We start from the raw sequence: 23,738 nt of genomic DNA, 5'->3' as shown, positions 1-23,738 counted from the left end.
TCTGGAGTTGTTAGTGGATGCTCGGACGGTCGGTCACCGCCACTGCGTTGTTGACCTCTGGAGTTGTTAGTGGATGCTCGGTCGGTCGGTCACCGCCACTGCGTTGTTGACCTCTGCTGGCAGTTCTTGCCGGCAACCTCAGGATGCACGCGTCGCAACACAGCGCTTTGTGAGCTTGTAGATTGCCTATTTTCAGCATATCAACATATTTTGTGTAACGCGAAAACAGGAGGCGGCCTACTGGCCTATAGATCCTTGGCCTGTATATTAGCGTGAGTGGTAACTTTCTTTATATACCTGTATACCTTATACTGAGTTCACCCGGGTCATCGGTCCCCTCCATTTTTCTATACCGGTACGTGTTGCTTTGTCAGCTTGTAGACCTGTTATTTTTGCTGAATGTTTGCCCCAGTCAGAATAGGGACACTAGTGTCCATGCATGTGCTTAATTGCTGGCCGGGAGCAGATCAGCGCTAGGTGCTAGAGTCTGAAGTCTGATACAAATTCAGTTTCCCTGCTCAGAATCTGTCAATGACGTCTCAGTCAGGTTAAGCTTTCCATGACGAGATCGTAGTTGGTTTTGAAACCCGTCACCAGGAAACACAACAACAAACGTGACCTCCCGAAACTGTGATATCTTTATTCTTTAAGCCTCGGAGGCGATTACCGTTGTATGCACCATGAAATTGATTGTATTTGACTTCCTCAAATACTTTAAACATGCTAAAACACTAAAAGGCCAATGCATTTTTGGCCGGCTTTCAGCACGAGAGCCATCAGCATCCCCGCAATTCATGTGCCGAGAGGGTCTATTTTAACCATTTTAGACTATTTGAAAGCATAGCCAATTATATTTAATGACCTCTCGGCTCTCTCGGTTCCCAGCTTCACAATGAGTTCCACGGGGAAGCACAACTTTCTGTGAACCATGGTAAGAGAGCCCGAAAACTCGAGAACATTTACATTTATTCCAAACAATGTTTTAATTCCACTAATAAAAAGAAACCCCGTAATACACACTGAACTCCTTTGTACGGAATCGCTCTCTGAAGCTATAACCCTTTTCCTGTCAGAAGTGCGTTTTAAATACTCGCTCACAAATAATGGAAAATGTTGCAGCGGCGCGAGGAGTAATCGTTCGATCCGGTCCATAAACATGTGGGCTGTATATTAGAATTTGATTGACCATCTCACCCCTGGCTGCTCACGCTGCCACAATGGTCGCTCGGAGACCCATTCTTGCTGCGTTAAGTTGAAGTCATGTTCAGTGAGGTCAGCCTATTATGGGACATTTTCATGTTTGAAGTCCATTAAAGATTTTAGTGTTTAATTAGGATTTCTTTTTTCCCTTTTTCTTTTTTAAAGTAGAGCCAAATAAATGTTTCCAACATTAACCCATTTTGGGTGGGAACCCCTTTTTGTGTTTTAAACATTGTTATAATTTAGCTATTGAAAAATAGCAGATCTACAAGCTCATAGCGCGCCACCGAGTGGCGCGCTATGAGCTTGTAGATCTGCTATTTTTGAAAAATCGTGATTTTAGAAGAGGATTTAGAAGATTTTTTTTTAATTTCGAGTTCAGGCCTAAATGGGTTAAGTGAGCTTCTGTCTCTAGCCACCCACTATTATTTTTCACATATACTGTACATACAGTCTAAAGTGTGTTCATGTAAGTCTGAGTGTGTGCAAATGGAACCACAGGGGACCCTGTGGTTCCGTGTGTACATTCTCAGACTCAATTTTTTACACTCTCAATTAGAGGGAACACTGAGGACTTCAGATTGTATGCAGTGTACCGGTACCACCACTACCACCAGCGCTTGTAACTTCACTGGTACCACTCCCACACCCAGCATGCTACCTAATAATGAGGCCAACTTAGAGCCTTAACGAGCGCCTGAACCATGAGAGGGCCTTGAACCGGTATGACATAAGCCTAGTAGAACACAACCCTCTTGGCCCGAGTCCAATTCATTCAACGACGTGTATTTTGCTGTATTTATATGTCTTGCTTTCATGCACATTCACATCTAGCCTAGCGGGGGGCTGCCCGCCGTATTTAACTTTGAAACTATGTGAACACAGTACACACACACACACACGAACCAGTGTTGCTGCAATCCCAAACCCAATGTTTTTCTTTTGTATCTACCAGTATGGAGACTTTGATGAGCCTGCTTCCGATTGTCTGTAGGATATATATCAGTCACTCATCAATTAGTCGGTTAATTTAAAACACATACAGCTAGTGTAGATGGAGAAATTATTACCAAATAAATGTCATGTCAGTTAAATTAATTACGATGAAATTGATTTGCAGAGAGCATCAAGTTAATTTCCCATCAACAACACTATTTATCACCACCACTTGAAACGTTAACATTTTGCCAAAAATAGTAGATCTCCAAGCTCACAGCATGTGGCAACTTTGCACATTGTGAGCTGTATATCACTGAAAGGATTTATTGAGTAGTGACATGAAGAGTTGTTTGAATGTATATGAACAATGAACAAAGGGGGTATGGGTAGAATGCCTATGGATGTTTAGCATAGCTATGTCTAGTAGTTTGTCAACCTGTGGATATTCATAACAAATGTATTATACGTTTCTAATAGCCATTAGCCAATAACAATAGCGTCCTGGGCTGGCCGAGCAGTCCAGTGACCTAGGCTGATAATCCAGCTCGACAGTGTGTTGCGGGTTCGAGTCCCGATCCCGATGACCTTTGCTGCGTGCCCCCCCCCCCAAAGCTACTGTTAATCTATCAATAAAGGCAAAAAGCCCCAAAAATATATTTTTTTAAAAACAAGTGTCCTGTTATTCCAGAAATAAGGTTTATTGGTAATACTGCTTAGTGCTACAAAGCCCCAGAAATAAAATGTTTGGTCATGGTCAACTTGTTAAAATGTTGACCCTGACAGATACACGTTGGGAAGCACAGCTTGTGTCAGCAAAAGAAACATAGCTTGCCTTACATAATGCTGCCATCATGAGGTTCAACCCTCAACCATCTACAATTCAGCGTACTGCACGTGAAGCATGATGTTAAAGCTGTCATGACTCAATACTGACATCTAGCGACGAGATTGATTTTGAGGTCACATTGCAAAAATAATGACTGACTGCCTCTAATGCCGATTTATAAATACAAGACAAAAGTAAAGGTTATTAAAGATATGGTTATAAACCCATATGTCAATGTGGCGTGTTTAGTGTGGGTATTTTAAGCAATTACACCACCTGGATCAAATTGCAAGTGTGCAAAGATTCTCAACAGGTTACAAATGTAATCTAGCATGGCAAATTGTATAAATTTACAATATCTGACAGTCCCATAGGCTATAATGTCCATTATCTAGTGAATCACAGGCGTGTTTCACATGCCTTCCTGTTCAATGAAAGAGCAAAAAGTAGTATAAAGATGCTTTTATAAAAGCTGAAAATGTTAATGACCTAGGATTTTTTTTTTTTATAAATAAATCCAAAATGGAAACACGCACATCTCAAAAACGTTGACGGGTGCTGAACAAAAAATATACATGCATAAGGTCTTATCTTAATAAAATACTACCGAGAGCTTAAGAACGGTGTGCAGACATCCTACCTTCTTTCTAGAAAAAAAATTGGCCCAGGGCCAAACTTGCTTTGTCCAATAGATTTCCCACAGGGACAATACATTTATAAAAAGCTACTCTGGTCAGAAATCTGTGCAGTTCCATGGTGAAGGTCCTAACTAAACCCATTCCAATCTTAAAGAAAATGCAGTATCCACATTTAGTGGGAACTATTTAGCACGAGAAATGTACACATTTAGACTACCCATTGTCCATAACAAACATATCTATCCATCTATGCATTTCAGACAAACCCAAAAAAAGACAATGTTTCTTTTCCACAATTTGTTTAATTTTGCCGCACAATATGAAAACAGATGCACAAATTCCTTTAGAAGAAGGTGTTTGGTCTCTTGGTGGTGAAGCGGGGCTTGTGCTGGCGACGAAGGACCCTGTGGGGCAGAGGGAACTTGATCTTGGAGTCCTGCAGGCAGAAAAGTCAACAAGGAGTAAGGGGTCAGTACAGTAGCAACTTAAACACTGCTTGCATCAAATGCCACCATAGGCACAGCAGAAGCCAAGATCATCACAGATGTCTATTAACTATTTGTATGTTGCCAGTTTCATGACCGCCAGGTTTGAAGATGGAAAAACAAGAAATCTGGAAGAGGAATCTGGCTTTGATCTGGCAGGGTTTTGAACCGGAACTGACCAATACAGAGTCAGTCCAGTGAGAGACCCGCGTTCAACAGTGAGAATGCCACCGATTCAGTACATCAGGTACAGTCAACGATTATACTAACTGCATGTTGGTGTCACACACCAATGTGCGACACCACACACAATATATATTGAGCTTTTTATACTTAGCTGACATCAATGGCCGCCGCAACATAATACATAAACAGCAACACATCTTTAACAATATTCCTCACTACATGTACAGATAGTGAGTGTGCACTTACATGGAACTGCTTGATGGCAGGTCTGCGACACTTGTCGGCAGCGATGACTGCAACCTTCATGATCTGGATAGAGTGAGCACGGGCACGATGGCGGGCTCCCATATCCCGATCTAAAAGGAAACGAGACAAAAGTATGAACAATATGTCCCAACTTGACAAGGTGACCGAGGAGCAACTACAGCCAACTGACTAAGATCCAGGGACCCTAAGTTTGAGAAACACTAGTCTATTATGTGAAGAACTTGTAAAGCAAAGTAGGGCTGCGCCATTATTGTTTGCTAATCAAAAGTAAAGTACTGGCTTGTTGAACCCTGAATTCACTTCCATTAGCACGTGAGCTGATGAAAGGCGACAGGGTACACTGTTTTCATTTACGCACACACGGCAAGAGCATTACACAGCATAGTAATGACCTTTGGGTTGTGTGTGCCATTGACGACCCTAAGTGTTGAGCACCCATTTCACTGAAAGTTGAAAGGTAGATAACCAGATCCAAAAAAAAAAAATCAGAATTAATGAACAGTCTAGTCTACTGCATTAATGCAATGTCTGCTATCGTCTGGATGTGGCTTGTTCACAAGTTTACTTATTTCCAACAAAACAGCACAAAGTACAAAACAGAAGAGCGGGTCTCTTCTTGGAAAAATTGTAAATTTATGAATAGTTTAAAGTTGGAGATTGCAATAAAGTGGTGATTTTTGTGACAGGGCAGTCAGGGTGATCGTCAGCTTAGTGGCATGCCCAGACATGATCCCCCACAAACGGGTGCAGTTTTGTCATTAGATGTCCTTTACCCTTCTTGCAAGTAATTTAACATTGGTGCCTTTTTGCTTTTAGAAAGCAGCCTGGCTAGATTAACACTGCTCACAACTGGTACATCTTTGCTACACAATAGAAGCATTTTGGAACAAATGTGAGACTTCTCCCAACATGGAGTAGTCGGAGTGACCAAAGACTACGTGACTGTAGTCAAGAAAGACTATAGCTACACAATACTTACAGCACATTGTGACAGCCCCAGAGGTGGTCAGGTCCCTGTACTCTCTGTACATGTTGTGGGTGCCGCTACGAGAATCATAACGCAGCCAGATGCCAAAGTTCTTCACCTTGAGGGGAGTCTTCTCGTGCACCTGATGGATTCAATGGATGAGGGTCACATATCAGTCCAAAGATTACTGAATCACTGCTAAAACATATCTACACATGACAGTGAACAACTACAGGCGTCCAACATGTTGGACCTTGAATTCACTTTCAAAGGCACTGGCAGCATCAGAGAAAGGCGACAAGGTTCATAGTTTCATCTCAGCACACCAGGCAAGATCAGGCCATTTATTTTTGGCATAATCTTTGGGTTTTGGGTGCATCATGCAACCTAAATCTACTGATACAGGGTTTCCCCCACAATGTTGTTGGCATGGCGCTGCGCCATGCTTGAAATAAATCGCGCTATGCCAACCTGAATCACTGCTAAAACATATCTACACATGACAGTGAACTACAATATCAATATTTAAAAGTTGGACAGATTCACCCAAATCATAAAGCCATCTTGTTTAGGTGCCGAGTGATGGCTCATCAAAACACCCATGTTTGAGAATAATTACCGCGCCACAGTAGACAGTCTCTCCGTTGGCCTTCTTCATCTTCCTCAGTTGGGAGACAAAGTACCAGAAGCGGGACTTGGCCACCACATGGTTTGGGGCGAAGATCCTCATGCGGTACAGAGGAGGAGCGGGGTTCTTGGCAGAGGGCAGGAGACGCCCTACGACTTTGTATTCCCTAAGCTGTAAATAAGCACAAATAGGTCATGTTAAAAATCACATCGTTGTGGACTCATTGGTCGACCCAATAATATGCAAGTCAACATGTTGGACCTTGAATTCACTTTCAAAGGCACTGGCAGCATCAGAGAAAGGCGACAAGGTTCATAGTTTCATCTCAGCACACCAGGCAAGATCAGGCCATTTATTTTTGGCATAATCTTTGGGTTTTGGGTGCATCATGCAACCTAAATCTACTGATACATGTAACTAGTCAAGTCATATTTGTATAGTAGTAGCATAAAGGAAAAAGACAGTTTGTCGATGACTAGCAACACCATGATAGACATATATGCAAACACAAGGAAACTATTAAGTAACTGACAGTAAAATAGACATTAGAATGTTATGGAGCTGATATTGACCTAAGATTTACTCTCGTACATGTATTTTATCTTTTCTGAAATTCATCTACTCTAGTCTAAATCTTAGGTTAAGCTGATATACGTGCACAGAATGCACACTATTAGATACTATGTAAATTTAGCATTGGTAAAGACAAAGTGCAGATAATCAGGCGTGTCAAATTGAATTGAAAACTGAAGGAAGCCTACACATCACTAGACGGAATGTTGTCCATGTAAATATAGTGTAAAAAGGGATTTTGTTTTATTACTAAATAGGTTTTCTTCCACACCTTTCAAATGGACACGCTACTAGATGACAAACGCTGACGAGTGGCAGAAAACAATTGGTCGAGTACCCACGCAACGCTCTAAACAAAATCATGTCGAGATTAATCCCTCCACTAAAATGCATCGCATACATGGCACAAATAGCAAAGTATGGAATATCAGCAGCTATTTTATAGACAGGCATAGCACTGTTATCCATTAGCCAGTACAAAAAAATGTAGTGTTGAGGCAGCCAACAATGGCTTACGGTTACGGGATGTACCATTTAGAAGCCAAATGCCAGTCATCTTTGCAGCGATTACATTGACATATACCGGTATATACTTTTAGACTGCCATTTGCATTACTTTTATGATTGACAGCGTGTCACATTGTAAGACCGTGTGTCTGTCTTTACATGTAGGGACGCCGTGGTGTCCACATGGCTCTCCACCGCACGACACCGACGGACGCCATGTTGTAAGCTAGCTAGCCGCTAACGCATCGGCTCAACGCTTTAAGTAATTCCACGGTACGGTGTACTCTCATACGCCATACTAACATACATATCAAACCATCATCATGTTAAATCGTTGAATTGCTTCGGATATATTGCATTGGAACGGTTTAAAATGGTAAATAAACCATTTTACGTACGTTACCAGACGCCTTCATGGTGTCTCTCGCTCACTGCCACAGTAAAAGAGGAAGTTGGAGGGCGGAGCATGCGCATGTAATGAAGAAAAGGGACGTGACGTCACAGAGGTCTTTCATCTTAAAACGCCACATAACTCGATCAAAATGTTTTAATTTTTTTTTTTTTGTACAGTACAGACGGTACACTGAGTACAGTACATTTGTTTGTTTAAAAGGCAAGTCTGTACTGTAAACTAGAACACACACACACACACACACACACACACACACACACACATTTCATTTCAGTCAATTGTAAAACAAAGTAGTTAAAGAAACGAAAACATAATGATAACTCTTTCTCAATCTTTTTCAATGTTTTGGATTCCTTGAGATGTTTTTTTATTGTTTTTTATTTTGTTTTGCAATTTACATAAAATCTGAAAAAATTGAGCAATTGAATAAAATAATATATGAATACACACGTCGTTAGTACACATTACTACGGCGCTGTTACTGGTTTTAGAGTATATATTAATATATAGTATATATTAATATATACTCTAAGCGGTACTGGTGCATGAAAAGCCGGGTTTCTATTTACTGTTCAGACAGTGCAGATCCGATCTGTAGCCCGCCTACTATATCCGGTAATTAGCAAATACAAGCAAAAAATGCACTTACGCACACCACTTCTGTATCCGCTGTAGACCGGATTTGCAAACGGCAACGCAAATGGGATCATAGAATGGGATCCCACTTTATGTTACCGTTAATTTCTTCCGGTGGGCTTGACCCAACGATGGTTCCTATTTCCGCTCTGTGGACACGCCGCACACGCACAGTCGCTTTCACACACGGACTGCAACATCCACTGATTTCTGGAATTAACTGACCAGAGAGTGGCATAAAAATGGCATAAAACTTTATGCGATTAAGGTGAGTTGTCGACAGCGTGCCCTGCGACCGTCGCGTCTCCAGTTGTATCCGTAAAAGTACACCGTTGTTCGCGAGATTGTTTTGTTTCTCCCCCCCACCACCACAATGATGATGATGTGATTGCTACGGTAGCTAGCAACTTAGCATTAGTAGGCTTGCCTGGTCTTAGCATTGCAGTCAGTGTCAACTTTTTTTTAGGAGTGGCTCGACCACCCTGTCAGATCATACACGTGGCTGTTACCTCCTCGCTAAGGATGGATCCAACATTTTGTTCGTGCATGGCATGGTTATTTTTGGTAAAAAAAAACTAAAGGTGGAGACCTGACCATATGTGAACAACATAATAATATGATCAAACCGTTGCTCTACGTTGCATCACCTTTACAGACTCTTTGAGCTCATGTGTCAGTCTGTATTGTTCACATGCAGCACTGTCACAGGGACCATCCACAACAAACCGCATTTGTTTGTGTTCATTCAGCATAGACAGACAGGGTGTCACAAGAGGCCCCATGAGGCATCACTGTTGTCAGTTGTCACATCAGCTGGATCATCTGGATGGCGTCCTGTTGTAACACATTACATGTTCGCATGTGGGTAACATTATTTATGTTACAAGCTCCATACTTTGTAGTTTTTCAGGAAAGGGAATAATATAGAGGTAGAATGAAAAAACATGGACAACGGGATAGAAACAGGTCAGATAATCAAACGTAGTAGGCTTAGCCGCAATTTGCAACTCTAGATTATTTTATAATGGGATGAATCTAGAGGTGCAATACCCTCCATTGACTCCCCACTCATCCAATTTGGTTTGCGATCTGCTTGTCTTAAACAACGTTAAACTCACCAACATTGCAGCTGTAGTCCAAGCTTGAATTATCGTCTTTTAATCTGCCAAGCTTGTTTTTCATAAAAATCCACCGTAGAGATGTTATGAGCTACTTTCTGTCAAGACATCCTCTGCAGGTAATTCTTTTTCTAAGTGTTGCAGTTTGGAAGCACTCGTTTTTGTTAACGGGTCGCGCTGCTGCCTCCTGCATTATGTGCAAATTCGAAACAGGTGGTACGCAGGGCCGTTCAGTGACATACGACGAGTGCTTCCGAACTCCAGCACTTAGAAAAAGAATCACCTGCACATAATTTCTTGATCGAAAGTAGCTCATAACATCTCTACGGTGGATTTTTATGAAAAACAAGCTCGGCAGATTGAAAGAGGATAATTGAAGCTTGGACTACAGCTGCAATGTTGGTGAGTTTAACGTCGTTTAAGACAAGCAGATCGCAAACCAAATTGGATGAGTGGGGAGTCAATGGAGGGTATTGCAACTCTAGATTCATCCCATTGTAAAAAAATCTAGCGTTGCAAATTGCGGCTATAGTAGGCTAGTGTATTTTACAGGTAGTATTCCAGAGAAAGGCAATGGTATTGGGCAGTTATGACTTATGAAGCAGAAAATCTAGTAATGTGTGTAATGATGTGCCAGATACCGAAAAGCAGACGGGTATGTGCCTGTCACTGCCTGAGGTTAAAATTGTATGAAATTAAATGTACCGGTATATTTTTCTTTTGGTTTGCTAGATGTATGAAATCTGCTTGATGGTAGCAGAGAGAACTGAACCTGCATTGAAGACCAGCTAACACACGAATGGCCTGCCAGTCTATTGCTTTAGTCATGGACGAGCAAGCTCTGCTGGGGCTGAACCCCAATGCAGATGCTCTCTACAGGCAGCGGGTAAGTCCGTCAATCATCTCGATTGTGGTTAGACGGGAAAATGTAACTACTTATTGAACCCTAGCGTCCCTATTTTGGGGAAATAGTCGTGCTTGTGTAGATCGCCTATGTTCACAAAGTGATTTTGTAGAGGGAAATACTAGATGATCTAATATAGAGCCGCCCTGGCGCACCCCAGTGAACGAAGTATATAGGGTTTAATAAGTGGTTAACTCAGAGTGTGCAAATGTTACCAAATGAGAAAATTCAAATTTGGTTCAACTCTATTGCCAGTAGAAACACACATTTATTTCAATTGAATCATGTGAGGTCTTGATTCAATTATTCAACTAATGAATGACACAATGGTAGATAAAGTAAGTCAATCATCTTGGGAACAAATGGTTCCCAAGCCATGTGGCCCATAGGTCAGGAGTTTATCTGCAGTCCTCTGTTGCCTTAGCTTAGCATGAGATATCTTGATTTACAAGTACACCCCATGGACATGATGCTAGTATGTTGCCGGTTCCCAACCCAAACCTTGATGCTGTGCATTGGGTACCATTTTTAAATAAGTTTCGGTATGACTAGGCCAGGGGTTGAACCTCTATCTCCCAGTCTCAGGGCAGACACTCAAACTACAAGGCCACACACTGGTGGCACAATGGTAGATGGCAGGAATGTATAGGTATTGATTAGTCTTGCGTAGCCAGACGATCAGAGATCTACACCTACCAATAATGTCTGGTATAATGGTATATTAGTAGTTGCTCAAACTGTGTGAAAATAATTCTGAGATAAGGGAAATCAAATGAAACAGCATTCGGGGCATTCTTCATCTTGGGAGAGTGTCGGGATTGGTTTTCGAAGCAGATGTGCGTTTGTGGCTGTTCTCACCTCTATTCTAGCAACTACATTGAATATCGGTGTCACCAGACATATCAGAAAATAGAGATCCCAGATTGTCTGGCTATGGAGACTAGATACATATTGATAAGGAGCATGGAATTCTACTATTGTAATAAAATACCTGGGGATAGTAAAGAACCCTCATCACACACTGCAAATTATCGTCAATCCAGGTGAAATTCCAGGAAGTTAGGTCTGTTTTGAAATATTTGATGTGGAGTAGATTTATGGTAGACAATACTAACATGAACACATTGCATCCTCCATGCTCTATTATAATGGAGAACTTGTTAAAGTGTTCTCCACTTTAACTTTGAACCAGTAACATGTAATGGTTATATCTTCAGTATTTATTTTGAGGGTTTTGTAGGTTTTTGAGTGGTGCTATCACTCCTATAGACAGCTATGTGTGTCCCTGGCTGTGTCCCTGGCTGGATGTGTCCGAGCACGAAAATAGCGTTTGGTTGGTTTTCACCACCAAGTGTCAGTGTTGCACACAGACAGACAGACAGACAGACAGACAGACAGACACATTAACTGTATATATATGATGATTTTGGGGTGACAGTACAGTGACAGTACAGTAGTACTCTACTGTACTGTACAGTAGAGGGACCCCCACACGGTAACTCTGTCATTTCTCAACCATTTCGGACTTGGGGCGGCTCGCCGGAACCGGGCCGGCCCCCTGGGCGCGTTCCTAGGGGTCTGGATGTTCCGGGGACTCCCACACGGTAACTCTGTAATTTCTCGACCGTTTCGGATGTGGGGCGTCTTTCCAGAACCAGAACTTAAACAAATGTTTAAGTTTTCTTAATATTTAATTGGTGTTCAAATTAGGTCACCTCTCCATTTGTTTTATTGTGGATTCTTTGTGGACAACAATATATATGTAGCAATAAGTAGTAAATCTCTAAAGTAGTCTTAGAACGATCTGTAATCTTCACTCACTATATTATTTGAAATCATAGATTTGTGCTCAGCACAGGATTATGTACAAGTGTGTCCCCCAGGTTTGCGCTCGGTTCACTGGGATTTGTGTGGGTGTGTAGAATGTGGAGGCGAAGTCAAACATTGTAGTGTTTCCCAGGTTTGTCTCCCTGTGTCCAGCTTTGATTTCTCCCGTCTGTTTGCCTGATTCACCTTGTTGTGACTGTTTTCGTTTGTTTCCTCAGGCCATGGCATATTTTGAGCAGCTTAAGGAGTCCCAGGATGCTTGGGAAGTGTGTGCAGAGGCTCTGGCCAAAGGGATTTACAAGTGAGTTCAGCTGCACTAGCTCTTTATATCTCCCAACCCTGATGACATGTTCCACCATGCTGGCTATTTTATTGAAAATTGTATGACGAATGTGTTGCAAGTCGTAATGTCAAAGTAGCTTGAAGTTATTCTTGCCAATAATCAATTGGTTCGGTTTAATAATAACCACTTAAACCCTATATACTGTACTTAGTTGACCATGTAATGGTCAACGAAGTACTAAGTTTCTTGGTCCGCTCCTTTTTTTCCACTTTACACCAAACCCTTTTGGTGAAAATAGCCGACCTACAAGCTCGCAACCCGCTGTACCGTGCTGTGACCTTGTAGGTCGGCTATTGTCAGAGAATGACTGACCAGGCCAGAATGGGCACGCTTGGGTTCATGTGGGGGCACTAGGGTTCATGTGGTTAACGCATGTATACAAATGTATCATACAATTTAGATTTGTTTTTTTTTCATCGGTGTAATGACACGCTTCCAGATCATGTGAACATGTGGGGTTGTTTGTCATTATTGTAGTGACGACCACGTGAAGTTCTTCTGCTTCCAAGTGCTGGAGCATCAGATCAAGTACAGGTAAGCGGAAACGCACAGCAGCGCGTTGAAATAGACCCAACGTTGCAGTAATAAAACACATTGTGAGTTCAGAAGAGTACCGCCCCAATTGCTGGATGTCATTTCTCCTTGAACTGAACTGAAAATAACCCATTTTGGTGTTAGCCATTGAAAAATAGCAGATCTACAAGCTCATAGCGCGCCACCGAGTGGCGCGCTACGAGCTTGTAGGTCTGCTATTTTTGAAAAATCGAAGAACGACTGACATAGAAACATAGTTTTTTCAGAAAACTGTCTACTGATGTAGAAGACATTTTTAGAATCTGATCTCAGGTCAAAATGGGTTTAATAACATTTCACATGTGCAATTTGTTTCCGTTAGACATGCTGGTCTGAGTGCTGCCCAGCAGCAGCTCATCAGAGAGACGCTGATGAAATGGCTCCAGTGCCAGGTACAGTGGTTGTACACTTTGTAACTTTACTTTATTTGTTTGGTAGCTATTCCTAATATACATCTTTTATAATTGTCTCAGCTGTTGATGGCCTTTCTGAGGCGTTGCAAGTTTAAAGCTTATTCCCCGTGGTGTTAAATGGTGCACTGCTGCGTTATTTGCATAGTACAGTGACAATTTGTTTTTAGGTATTCAAAACAAATCTTTACAAACAAATATCTAATCAACTCCAGAATGTGGTACAAATATTGCCAGGCTGGAACAAAAATGTGTACATATTTTTTTTCCCTGGGAAAGCATCAGTAGATGCTAGTAGATTTGAGATAAAAAAGCATTATTTATTCGAAAATAGCAGATAAGCTCATAGCGCATCACTTTGTGCCATTCTACGAGCTTGTAGATCTGCTATTTTAGAAAAATCATGACAATTTGTGCAAATCTTTGAATATATTCTTTCAAAGTGAACATTTTTAATTCAAATATTTTCTCCCGGGCGTCCGGCGTCCCTGGAGCAAAATGTTTAGAGATGGGGGTCCGTGGTCAAATTCATATCATTTTGACATGAAAAGGTTTGTGATTGCATTTATTTTCAGAAAACTGTAGAATCCGCATCAGATCTTAATGGGTTAAGGTATTTTGTTTTGCAGACCTGTTATGTAAGGGATAATATCTGGCTAGGCTTCGCCTCTGTGGTTAAACTCCCTGTCGGTGAATTATCTCCCGACAATGACCACCTAGCCAGATATTATCCCGCTTATTACATGGCTAACTAACATAAATTAATACATTGACCCAAAACACAACAAAAAAAGTATTCCATAAGTTCGCGCTGGCTGCGTCTGCCCAGCTGCAGGGCTGCAGCACTGTCAGAAAACAAGGAAGTGAGTTGATCAAATAGAATCCATTTTCGAGTCCTGCTTCGTCTATTTATCGCTCAAATGTTTTCAAAAACATTTTTAAGAGCAATGTTTAGCTGTAAATTACATTGTGTGTCACTAGTGTGTGTGTGTTTACATGGCTGTTATGTTGGAAACGGCAGTAAATCAAGCGGGGCGCAGCCACGCAGCTGGTGGTGCTCAGAGGGTTTGATTAGGCAGCGGTCATTATACAGCGGAGCGGTCATTATCATGAGATAACTCACCGCTGAATTAAGCGATTGACCAATCAGAATCAAGCATTCAACCAAGCCATGTAATAAATAATTTTGTGTCCTTGCGTGTCTTTGAACCGGGATCCCATGGTAATTCCGACGGAGCATTTAGTCCGACATGCGGGAACACCGGTCGGACTAGCGCTCGGAACATGCGCTGCTCCCGTGCTCGCGGTTATGGTTAGGTCAGGGTTTGAGGTAGTAGGTTGTCGGTCTAATGACTGTCGGAACAACAATAATGGTGTCGGAACTAAAGCCTGTACCCTTTGAAACCTCCAGCTGATGAACGCCCAGCCGGAGAAGCCCTTCATCCGCAACAAGGCGGCCCAGGTGTTCGCCCTGACGTTCATCATGGAGTACCTGACGCTGTGGCCCAAGTTCTTCTTTGACGTCCTGTCCCTAGTGGGGCTCAACCCCCATGGGGTGGACGTCTACCTGAGGACACTGATGGCCATCGATGCTGAGGTGGTCGACCGCGACGTCCTCCATACAGCTGAGGCAAGACTCCCCTTGTACCCATATAACTATCTCTACCCTGCTTCTCCGCCTCCTTTTGTTACACATGGTTGGTAGGGCAGCTGTGGCCGAGCGGTTTGCGGAGCGGTCTTGTTATCGGAAGGTCGCCAGTTCGAATCCCCGGACCGGCACGTTAAAATGACCACCGCTGAAGTGCCCTTGAGCAAGGCATTGAACCCCTACCATGAAATGTTCTATGAGCAGTGTCTGGCTGTAAACAAGCATCTCGAGCTTAGTCCATTCACCCTGGGTAAACAAAGAACTTTGCTTTGCTTTGGTCTACTGACCAGTCACTTTTTAACCCATTTTGACCTGAGATCAGATTCTAAAAATGTCTTCTACATCCTGACAGTTTTCTGAAAAAGCTATGTTTCTACGTCAGCCGTTCTTCGATTTTTCAAAAATAGCAGACCTACAAGCTCGTAGCGCGCCACTCGGTGGCGCGCTATGAGCTTGTAGATCTGCTATTTTTCAATAGCTAAAGCACAACATAATGCTAACAACCAAAGGGGTTCCCGCCACAAAATGGGTTAAAGTCCAAACAACAACGCCCCAAACTGTGGAATGAGCCTCCAGTCCCTCCACCCCATGTTAGAGCGTCGCAAACCTTACATGTGTTTGAATCACGTGGGAAAACTCACTTGCACTCTCCTCCTTGTCTTTCTATTATTCAGACTGAGAGTGAGAGTTGCTGTTTCCACTAGGCAATGTGTTGCACCCTCGGTTTTCTTCCCCCTGTCTATTGTGCATTGTTTTGCTCTTAGTATTTTACTATATATATATTTTTTGTTACCGTGTGTACAGCACTTTGGTTCAAACCTGTTGTTTTAAAATGTGTATTGGATATATATATATATATATATATATATATATATATATATATATATATTATATAAATAGACCAAAAATACTTGTACATGCAACAGCCGTGGCCTTGCCTTATACATGCTTAACATCTATATAGTTAACAAATAGCTGTGTGCCTCATAATTTTATCACTTATACAAATTAGACAAATGCTCAAAAACATTAGCTACATTAGCTGTTGTTGGTATAGAGTGTCGCAGTCCCGCCCCCGGAAAATAAATCCCCGTTCATTTTCCTCATAGACTTTTCAGAAAGTATTTATTTAAAGACGTTTACGCCGCGGACAAAGCCAACTCTTGTCGTGACAAATCATGGAGACAAACTTGAGTCGTGACAAATCATGACAACAAACACAATGTTTAGAAAGTAGAAAAAAACGGCAGGTTACAACACTTTTTGTTGTTTTTCTTCTTTGTAATTATTTGTTTGGTCCAAAATATTGTGTTTGTTGTCATATTTTGTTCACGACTCGAGTTGGTTTCGTACGATGCTTAAAAGGTCTTTAAATAAATACTTTTTGAAATGTCTATGGGAAAAATGCATTGGGATTCATTTCCTGGGGCCTGGCGTCGTCATGAAAGGGGGCGGGACTGCAACACTCTATAGTCTTGGTTAAATAAGAGTACTGTTATCTCATTCACCAGTCACCAGTGTACTTAAAGGACCACTTTTCAACATCTCTTCATATAATTGGTCCTCACTAATGTTCATGATAAAACACCACAATTTTTTCCCTACTCAGTCTGTGTCTCATAGGAGGGCTTTGGGCAGTTCGGACACCCGTCCACCAGTGACATCATCATTAGGCAGATTTCTTTTTAAACAAGATTTGTTTTAAAATATATTTAGATTTTTATTATCGTGAGAACGATGGCTTCAACTTTTGCATTGCAACTTTTCAGGAATAGAAAGCCTGCCGTTTCTATTAGCTTGGATTCACCATCGATGATGTCACTGGTGGACGGGTTTCTGAACTGCCCACAGCCTTCCTATGAGACAGACTGAGTAGGAAAAAATGGTGGTATTTTATCATGAACATTAGTTAGGACCAATTATAGGAAGAGAAGTTGAAAAGTGGTGAAGTGGTCCTTTAAGGAAGTTAACATTAATCTAAAGTTGCACCACAGAACTGGGGCGGAGAACTCTCGTCCAACCCGGTTGAAGGCATTCCATTGTCAAAACGATAAAGGCTTGATGTCGCATGATATCAAACTGTGACGTAGATTTAGACTTTCTCCAGATCCACCTAATTCCAGTGCAAGTATATTTTTCTAAGGCCATTTCTACAGCAAGGCTTTTCCACAGCACAGTGACCAAGTCAGCGAAGTTAATGTTCAAAGCGCTCATGTAAAATGTACATTTAACATGGTATGGTAACATCTATCAGTAACCTAGATGGTGTACTATCAATGGTTTTGTATTTCTATACAAGTGATTACTTGCTACAGTAATAGTGAACATGCGATGAAGTAACACACAAGTTAACAACAAGAACCCTAGTGTCCATATTCTGGGTGTGTCATAATGGGCAAACATTGGTCGAAAATGGCTGATCTACCAGTTCACAACGCGGTGCATTGTAAGCTTGTAGATTGGCTATTCTTGGCGAGGATTATATGTATTGTAGTCGGAAAAGAGGGGGCCATGTATGGACCCCTGTGGGGGGGGGGCCCTTCTCAACGAAGTATATACGCTTTGTTAAGGCTCACTGAAGTTAAAGAGGGCTTCCAAATGTGCGTGCAACATTTCATCCTCATCGCACTACACCGTTGAAAGCCTTTCTCCTTCACTAGATGACACAGTGCATGGAGTTCAACGCGTCACAGGTCCGATTCAAACCCATGCTGTCATGATCAGATCCATAGGACTGTGGTATAAATACTAACTGGTTTACCCATCTTCTAAATCCTGACAGTTTTCAGTCGTTATGAGATATGAGCTTGTAGATCTGCTATTTTTCAATAGCTAAAGCATAACATAATGCTAACACCAAAATGGGTTCCCGCCCAAAATGGGTTAACAGGACAGCCCCTAAATTTGCCTGATTCCATTACGTTTACAGAGTTGTCTGAACCGACTTGTGCTGCTCATCGACTTCAGTGTTGATCTTGTCGACTGAGACCAAATTAAAATGTATTCAAAAAGACCACGACTAAAACGAAATAAACATTTTGCAGTCAAAATCAACACGGCCTTATCCTCCCACCTCCCCAGGAGACGCGCAGGAACACGCTGATCAAAGACAACATGCGAGAGCGCTGCATCCCCAACCTGGTGGAGTCCTGGTTCCAGATCCTGCAGGCGTACCAGCAGTCCCACCCAGAGCTCACCTGCCAGTGTCTGGAGGTGGTGGGAGCCTTCGTCTCCTGGATAGACCTCAACCTCATCGCCAACGACCGGTCAGTGACCGGCTGCTGGCTTTATATCATCAACGGGAGAAGGGAGAAACGACACGGTGGCAAAAGCTGCGACATTTCGACCTCGTTCAGGTCTTCATCAGGCAAAATATTATGCCTATTTTTGCCGTTCAGGTCGAAACGTCGCGGCTTCTGCCATTTAAAATAAAGTAAGTCCTTTAAGCTACAAAATAGTGTGCGGATGTTTCTCCCTTCTCCTTGATTCTCGCCCTGATGCCTTGACGTCCAGCACCTGGCCTAAATAAAGGCATAAGGTGTGCACACAATCCTCTCTGTGCTGGGTTTATATCGATAAACACGGCACGGGAACTTTATGAGCATCGATGGTGTCGTCTGTCGTTTGCTTGATTGTCACAGTGATAACTCTGACAGTCTTAATCCAATTTTGATGAACAATTTTGCAGTTGCACTATGCTTTTATGGGTTATATTTAATGACCGTACCTTCCCAGACTCAAGATAATAACCCATTTTGGACTGAGGCCGATTCTAAAAACGCTTCTAAATCCTGACCTAAGTTTTCTGAAAAACACTTCAGAATGGTTAGAACACCAAAAGCGGTTCCCGCCCAGAATGAGATAAACGAAAAATGAAACCGACATCCATCTTGTGTTCGGTTGGTAGGCCACAAGGCGGTCTTCATACCTTGCAGATACACGAACAGAGCTGAAACCATCAGGTACTTGAGTTGCCTATTTTGTCGTCAGGTTCGTGAACCTGCTGCTGAGTCAGATGTCCGTGATGGAGCTGAGAGAGGAGGCGTGCGACTGTCTGTTTGAGATAGTCAACAAGGGCATGGATCCTGTGGATAAGACCAAGCTGGTGGAGTCTCTGTGCCAAGTTCTGCAATCTGCAGGCTTCTTCAACATTGAACGGGTAGGTACCACATTTTATACTTACTGTCGCATGCTGTCACATGACGGTGTTGGAGCGTTTTCATCAGCGTCCATGGGCCATGCGAAGTACGTTTGTGCTGGTATGGTCGGTGTAGCTCTGTGGTTCCCACAATTTTCATGTCGAGACCCCAAAGAGATTTTTAATTTTTTGCCACCAGGGGGGGGCACGTGCCCCCTGGGTACCCCCCTAAAATCGCCTATGCGTATGAGAAAGTCATTGCTATCAATGCCGTTCTCTTAACCCATTTTGACCTGAGATCAGATTCTAAAAATGTCTTCTACATCCTGACAGTTTTCTGAAAAAGCTATGTTTCTATGTCAGTCGTTCTTCGATTTAAAAAAAATAGCCGACCTATGAGCTTGTAGATCTGCTATTTTTCAATAGCTAAAGCATAACATAATGCTAACACCAACAGGGGTTCCCGCCCAAAATGCGTTAAACATCTTACTGCTTTCAAACTGCTTTTGCTTCCTGACATGCATATCTTAAGTTCCTTTCCACAAGTTCCTACAGACACTGTACCTCAGGTGGATTTAAAAAGAAGCCAAGGATTTTCACTCCATTGCTAATCGAAGACGAATATTGTGCTTTTTGGAAAACGTGAATTATAAAGTTAACACTTCAGTCCCATTTCAAATATTGTGAAAATAGCTGATTTACACGCTCAATCCTCTGCTCAGTTGTACAAGTTAAAAGATATTCATTGTCATGTCTACACAACGCATGAAAACACAAAGGCTTTTCATTGAACTGCCTCAGGTTTTTGTTTAAGTCCGCTTGAAGCAACGACGTAGAGTCTGTGGGGGCCGGGGGGCCAGGGCCCCCATGAGGAATTGGACCAGGGATCTCGGCCCCCATGAGGAATTGAACCTGAATATATATTCGCCTCGGTTCGTCCCGTTTGTGCCGCATCAGGTCGCGCCCGTTCGCGCAATTCTCGCTTGCATTGACTTTGTATGTAATCGCGCTGCTCTAACCATCCAAGTCTGACACCTTAACACGTCTGTTTTCCTGTCTGTCCGGGGCGGGGGGTGGTGGAGGGTGGACCGCGTTGCCTGTCCCCTTGGCTTGTACACATGAAGATCAGGCATTGAAATGCTAATCTGGGTGCTTAAGCAGGTGGAATCAATCTAAACGAGCAATTATCTGACATTCAGAGGTGTTGCGCACCAGCGAATATATATTCAAGCTCCAAAGTCAAACTCATAAGTTCAGCGGGGGGGACGGGGACGGGGGGGACGGGGCCCATGAGGATTATGAAAAGAATTCGTCCCTGGCTTGAAGTACAGAAAAGGAACTTAAAATCAGCATGTCATTTGATAAACTTCTCCAAAAAGCACCTGATCTCAGTTGGCTACAATTACGGATACAAACCCACGCTGCACTCCTAAATCTCTTTTTAAATGTGCCTTTGTTTGTGGCACCTTTTGTGGGTCATTGCTGTCGTTTGTTGGCGTTCCGGGTTTGCTTTAGTGCCACAAACCGTAAGAGGTTAAAGTTCACGTGTCCTGTTCCTGTTGGCCTCTGGCCGCTGGACGCCAGTTCTTGACTTATGACCTCCTCCCGAAGACAATGACAACATCCTGTGTTTTAGACGACCATAAACACATTGGATAATTTCTCATTTCAACAATTTAATAAATAAAGCACATTTTCGTATTCACTAATTTATGACCTTTTCCATTATGGTAAGTATACTGGTGCATGTGCCTTTTATTTTAGTTAAAAATAAAATAAAATTAACCATATGAAGTAACTCTAGTGTAAAATTCTGCAAAAATAGGCAAGCGTTAGGCAAAACCATTCCAGGGACCCCAATGGGTCCTTAAGGGTCATCAAAGTTTGGTACTAAATGGACCCTTAAGGTCTGTGGCTCTGAGAATGTAAAAATGAAAAGGATTTATGAAACCAAACGTGCATAAATTTGCATACCAACCAAACTTGAGATCCCTTTATAGAAAAAAGTTTGAGAAGCACTCTACTATAATGTCAAAATCTTTTGGTGTTAGTATTATGTTATGCTTTAGCTATTGAAAAATAGCAGATCTACAAGCTCATACGAGCTTGTAGGTCTGCTATTTTTGAAAAATTGAAGAACGACTGACACAGAAACATAGCTTTTTCAGAAAACTGTCAGGATGTAGAAGACATTTTTAGAATCTGGTCTCAGGTCAAAATGGGTTAAGAATGTTTTTTATCCATGTTTGCAGTGCTTCACAGGCATGCGTTTCATCAAGTTTGTCTCCATATCTAAGAATAGGCTACGAGAGCTTCTATTCAATGAAAGAGCTTGTTTATCTCTGGCTGTCTGTCTCCAGGTGTTTTTTCTTTTACTTTTTAATTAACTAAATGTCCTCATTCAAGGATGTGGCCTTCCCAAAACGACTACCTATCTATCTGCACCTGTGACATTGCACGCACGCACGCACGCAAAGAGTTAAAATGGTAAATGGTAAATGGTGCATTTATATAGCGCCTTTATCCAAGGCGCTTTACATAGATTGTGCATTACATTCACACACACATTCATACACCAATGGCGGCAGAAACCATGCAAGGTACCAACCAGCACATCAGGAGCAATTTGGGGTTCAGTGTCTTGCTCAAGGACACTTCGACACTAACTCTGGGGGAGCCCGGGTTCAAACTGGCGACCTTGCGGTTACCATCCAGGAACTCTACCCCTGAGCCACCGCCGCCGTTAAGAGTTATGAGTTAAGTTGCGTAAACAATGCTCGCTCCTTCCCGTGTCCCCGTGCAGGAGGAGGACGTGGACTTCCTGGCCAAGTTCTCCCGGCTGGTGAACGGCATGGGCCAGTCTCTGGTGCTGAGCTGGACCAAGCTGGTGAAGACGGGCAGCGTGAAGGTGGCGGCCGACACGCTGCAGGCGCTGGAGGCCAAGGTGCCGCTGCTGCTGCAGCTGCTGGTGCACGAGGACGACGACATCTCGGCCAACATCGTGTGCTTCTGCTACGACTACCTGCACGTCCTCAAACAGGTCCGGTTCACTCTGCACCTGTCGCGGTTACACCGTTTAAAGGGATAGTTCACAATTTTTTAACTTAAGTTGTATGAAATACTTGCCCATTTATATGGTGGTTGCAACTGTATTGATTGATTGCCCGAGTCCCATGGTGGGAGTTCTGCTCTGGTTTTAGTGAAATATTAAGTACCGGTAGTTCCGGTCATTTTGTGGGGGGCACAAAGGCCACGCAGTAAAAGTAAATTAATCCACGAAACTAACGTAATCTGTTTTGTTGACCTATTTAAAAAATATTAGTGCAACATTGGTTCAACTTTTACCCCTCTATCACATGGAACTATTTCTTTGGCGTGATATGGACACAAAAAACATAGTTCAGTGTGATAGAGGGGTAAAAAATTAAGGAAAGTTGCACTAATATTTTAGAAATAGGTCAACAATACAAATTACGTTAGTTTTGTGGATTCATTTACTTGTAATGCGTGTCCCCCTGTGCCCCCCACAAAATGACCGGAACTACTTAATATTTCACCAAAACCAGAGCAGAACTCCCACCACAGGACTCGGACAATCAATTAATACAGTTGCAACTACTATATTTCATACAGTTTAAGTTAAAAAAAAATCTGAACTATCCCTTTAATTTTGCCACACAAATAATTGTGATTTCATTGTGTTTATGGCGTTGAACATTGGAACATGTGAATAAAGAATACATTTTGAATACGTTTGCTTGGTAATCTAAAAATGCACAGGGCAAATTTGACATAACTAAAATATATAAAGAAATGACTTACATTCATTATTTTTATGCAGCGCGATGTGTTGTGAACTTGTAGATCTGCTATTTTCAGCATGCAACCAGGTGTAAAATGACTTGTGGATCTCTTGTCCACTAGTCCCTTCCTAACATTTTAGTCTAGTTTTTATTTGTAGACGAAATTGTCAATATATTTAGTCATCAGAGCTTAGTGTTCATTTCGTTTCCATTTAGTTTTTGTCCGTGGAAAAAGGTAGTCGATGTACATTTCTCGTCTTCGTTTTAGTCGCCGAAAATAACACTGTAGGGTTCAATGTGTCAGGTTTGCTCTAATCGCATTTAGGGGACACAGCCAGGTTGAAGATTGGGCTCACAGAGCAACCCGCCAGTAAATCTGACTTTTAATGTATTTGATAATAAAGTTGTGTTTTCATGCGATCCCTTCCAGCTTCCTCAACTGACAGACCAGCAGAAAGCAAACATAGAGGTGAGGTTATCATTGTGAACCTCGACGTATCACAGACACTACTACAGTATGTGTTTGAGGGAAAATAAATAATCCTGCTTTTTGTGTTCCGCATCCCAACAGGCGATCATGCTGGCCGTCATGAAGAAACTCACCTACGACGACGAGTACAACTTTGAAAACGAAGTAAGCGTGTTCTCGTGATACAGCTGTGGTGCAACGGTAGAAGGCCATGATACAGCTGTGACGCAACGGTAGAAGG

General features: G+C 42.3%; 2 protein-coding genes across 3 annotated transcripts in view; one reads left to right on the top strand and one right to left on the bottom strand.

Moving 5' to 3' along the window:
• Positions 1–3,885: 3,885 nt before the first annotated feature.
• On the bottom strand, positions 3,886–7,694 carry rpl18a (ribosomal protein L18a). The gene is made up of 5 exons (XM_079494388.1): positions 7,615–7,694; positions 6,128–6,307; positions 5,521–5,650; positions 4,521–4,630; positions 3,886–4,039 (listed from the first exon to the last, which is right to left on the bottom strand). The coding sequence occupies exons 1-5, from the start codon at positions 7,630–7,632 to the stop codon at positions 3,947–3,949; spliced, it is 531 nt and encodes a 176-aa protein (XP_079350514.1). The 5' UTR covers positions 7,633–7,694; the 3' UTR covers positions 3,886–3,946.
• Positions 7,695–8,362: 668 nt separating this feature from the next.
• The window catches only part of xpot (exportin, tRNA (nuclear export receptor for tRNAs)), a 44,104-nt gene continuing 28,728 nt past the window's right edge, over positions 8,363–23,738 (top strand). Inside the window, exons 1-11 of one of the 2 annotated variants that reach the window (XM_079493986.1) lie at positions 8,363–8,532; positions 10,115–10,268; positions 12,332–12,414; positions 12,934–12,990; positions 13,352–13,421; positions 14,851–15,069; positions 18,169–18,353; positions 19,078–19,246; positions 22,029–22,265; positions 23,459–23,497; positions 23,600–23,662. In XM_079493986.1, coding sequence (XP_079350112.1) covers positions 10,182–10,268; positions 12,332–12,414; positions 12,934–12,990; positions 13,352–13,421; positions 14,851–15,069; positions 18,169–18,353; positions 19,078–19,246; positions 22,029–22,265; positions 23,459–23,497; positions 23,600–23,662 — 1,209 coding nt within the window. In that variant the 5' untranslated portion in view covers positions 8,363–8,532; positions 10,115–10,181. Of the gene's footprint in view, positions 8,533–8,609; positions 8,661–10,114; positions 10,269–12,331; positions 12,415–12,933; positions 12,991–13,351; positions 13,422–14,850; positions 15,070–18,168; positions 18,354–19,077; positions 19,247–22,028; positions 22,266–23,458; positions 23,498–23,599; positions 23,663–23,738 lie in introns of those variants that run through there. The other variant, XM_079493987.1, reaches the window with a different exon arrangement.

The sequence above is a fragment of the Electrona antarctica genome (genome assembly GCF_951216825.1).
Source record: "Electrona antarctica genome assembly, chromosome: 23".
In the NCBI taxonomy this organism is placed as follows: Eukaryota; Metazoa; Chordata; class Actinopteri; order Myctophiformes; family Myctophidae; genus Electrona; species Electrona antarctica.
The sequence above is the reverse complement of the archived record's forward strand: the minus strand, read 5'-3'. Positions and strand labels throughout refer to the sequence as shown.

Excerpts from the sequence above, each read along its gene's own strand:
- rpl18a (XM_079494388.1), bottom strand. Across the intron at positions 4,631-5,520 it reads TGGGGCTGTCACAATGTGCT|ATCGGGATATGGGAGCCCGC; the intron begins GTAAGTATTGTG and ends GTTTCCTTTTAG. Across the intron at positions 4,040-4,520 it reads CTGCCATCAAGCAGTTCCAT|GACTCCAAGATCAAGTTCCC; the intron begins GTAAGTGCACAC and ends TTCTGCCTGCAG.